The 2,867-nt window shown below is 49.5% G+C and overlaps 1 protein-coding gene across 1 annotated transcript; it reads right to left on the minus strand.

Annotated features, from left to right (window-relative positions):
- Positions 1–250: 250 nt before the first annotated feature.
- LOC101980238 (olfactory receptor 11A1-like) lies at positions 251–1,192 on the minus strand. The gene is given in 1 exon segment (XM_013348646.1): positions 251–1,192. A coding segment is annotated over 1 exon segment (942 nt).
- Positions 1,193–2,867: the final 1,675 nt, after the last annotated feature.

Consider the following 2,867-nt stretch of genomic DNA (forward strand, 5'->3'; position numbering starts at 1 on the left):
AATCCACTCAAAATGAGTGTTTATGAAATGTCTGTAGTGCATAGACCCTGTTTGGGATGTGCGATTTTGATCTCTATACAGTCATAATGGAAAATTGGGGTTACCTCATTTTGTTAGGTATTTGTTTTCCATCCCATTGTCTCCTCTTTTCAACACAACAGCCTTCTCCATCTGACTCTGAGCAATGGGCAAAGCTGAAGTGGAGGAAGAAGTCAATAGCCATCCTGTACACCTCAGTGGGGGCGAGTCCTCAGATGAGCTGTCTCCAGAGCCGCTGCAGAGCCCGCTTTACTTCTTGATTCTTCAGACTGTAGATGATGGGGTTGACCATGGGAGTGAGCACCGTGTAGAGCACAGAGAAGGCTTTCCGGAGCAGGGGAGGCATGTGGTCTGTTGGGGTCACATAGACCACAACGAGAGTGCCATAGAACACTCCAACCACACTGAGGTGGGAGGAGCAGGTGGAGAAGGCTTTCTGTCACCCATGGCCTGAAGGTATCCTCAGCACAGTCCTCAGGATGAAGGTGTAGGATGTGACAATCAACACGAAGGGGATGAGCGTAAGGCAGCCTGAGATGCCGACTCCAGCTCCCCACATGATCCATACCTCCCCACAGAACAGCCCGACAACTGGGGCGAAGTCACAGAAGTAGTGGTCAATCACCCTGTTGCCTGGGCAGAGGGACAGAGGGGCTGCCAAGGCCAGAGTGAAGGCAGAGAAGAAGAAGCCACTGAGCCAAGCCCCTGTGGCCAGGCAGCTGCAGGACCAGGTACTCATGAGAGCGGGGTAATGAAGGGGATGGCAGATGGCCAAGTAGCGGTCGTAGGACATGGCAGAGAGCATGAGACACTCAGCTGCAGCCAGTGAGGCAAACATGTAGAACTGGACGAGGCAGCTGGCCAATGAGATGGTGTCCCCTCCTTCCAGGAAGCTCTGTAACAGCTGAGGCATGATGTTGGATGTATAGCCGATCTCCAGTAGGGAAAAGTGGCAGAGGAAGAGGTACATGGGTGTGTGGAGGGTCCTCGTGGAGACCACAGCAAGCAAGATGAGGAGATTGCCACCGACTGTCACCACATAGATGGCTAGAAAGAGAGTGAAAGGGAGGAAGCCCAGGTGTTGCAGCTCGCCAAAGCCCACCAGGATCAGCCAGGTGGTCTGGTTCTCATTGTCACCATATGACTTCCTCATGGAGATCCGAGGAAGAGAGACCTCAGAAGGGAAGAAGACTTCCAGTAGTAAGCAATGTTCTATTAGGGCCACATCTCTGCTCGACTTACTGCTTACAGCAAGTGTTGGAGAAGGCTTTATTGTCTCCTGTTAATTAAAGAGAAATCAATGCCCAATGAGTTTATACCAGTTACTCAAGACCGCTAGGACGGGCTTACTGTTTGAGCCCATTTACTTGGCTCCAAATCTCCTGCATAACATACTGTTCAATAGTGCTTTCCTGCAGACTTTTTTTTGGGGGCCGGATGCATAGACATGAGAGAGCATCATAGCAGTGAACTGTGTACCTGGTGATCCTGGCTGAGTATCAATAGGAGAGGCACACCAGGTGGACTTTTTCTGCAAGGATAGGAATGCTGCCATGGCAGAGGTGGCCTTATTTGAAGTCATGCATATTCCCAGGGCAGCAACACATTCCAAACTCTCTCTTTCTAAGAAGGTCAGATTGGTGGGATGGGGAGGCAGCTTAGTCAGCTTGCTGTTCTGAGTTTGATTCCCAGCAGCCACATGAAAGACATGCATTGTTGCACACCTGTAATCCTGTGTGTGGGTGCGGGGAGGGGGAGATAAGAGGACCCTTGGGATTTTTTGGTCAGCAATGCTAGCCAAATTAAAGCTCTCTAGGATCCGGGAGAGACCTTGCCCCCCAAAAGATGAAAGCAATCTAGAAAGATCCTCAACATGTGTTTCCAACTTCCACATACATGTGCAATGCATGCCTGCACACACATGCACACACAACTATACACACCTGCACATGAAAACCTGCACACGCACACACCTGCCCCTGCATGTCTGCACACACACACACAGCCACACACACCTGCACATGAAAACCTACACACGCACACACCTGCATGCCTGCACACACACACACCTGCACATGAAAACTTGCACACACACACCTGCACCTGCATGCCTGCACACACACACACAACCACACACACCTGCACATGAAAACCTGCACACGCACACACCTGCACCCGCATGCCTGCATACACACACCCGCACACGTGTGAACACACACACACAAGACTTGGGAAACCAGACAAACCACTGTATCATTTACTCTGTGAGATTCTGTGTAGGTCTGAGTTAGTCTAGAACCTCCTCCCCTGGGAAATTATTTGTTTTCCTGGACAAGTGGTTTGGTAATTCTGGAAATGTCTGTTGACAAACTGTGTTCAGGCTCTGGTCAGATGTGAGAATCTGGAGTCTTTACTGTTCTTGACTTCTCTCCTTTCTCTTCCACACGCTGTCCAAATGCCACATTTATCTCATCTAACTATGAGTTCTTTAGAAATTTCTACCCTAGGGTAGGTTGATCCTCTCATTGCAGAACTCTCTAGCACCAAATACAAGGAGGCTGTCTGATAAGCACCTGTGGAAGGAAGAAGTAAATGAACAAATGGTTAAGTAAGATTCTGGTAAACTGCGGGGAAAATCCTAATCTGTGACAATTACCACTTTAGTGGGAGAAAAGGCAGTCTTTTGAGACAAAGTATCACATTGTAGCCCAGTCTGGCCCGGAACTGACTCTGTGGTTCAGGCAGGCATTGCGTTTCTGGTGGTTCTCTTGTTTTAGCTTCAGAGAGAGAGAGAGAGAGAGAGAGAGAGAGAGAGAGAGAGAGAGAGA

Source organism: Microtus ochrogaster, chromosome 15 (assembly GCF_000317375.1).
Source record: "Microtus ochrogaster isolate Prairie Vole_2 chromosome 15, MicOch1.0, whole genome shotgun sequence".
Taxonomy (NCBI): domain Eukaryota; kingdom Metazoa; phylum Chordata; class Mammalia; order Rodentia; family Cricetidae; genus Microtus; species Microtus ochrogaster.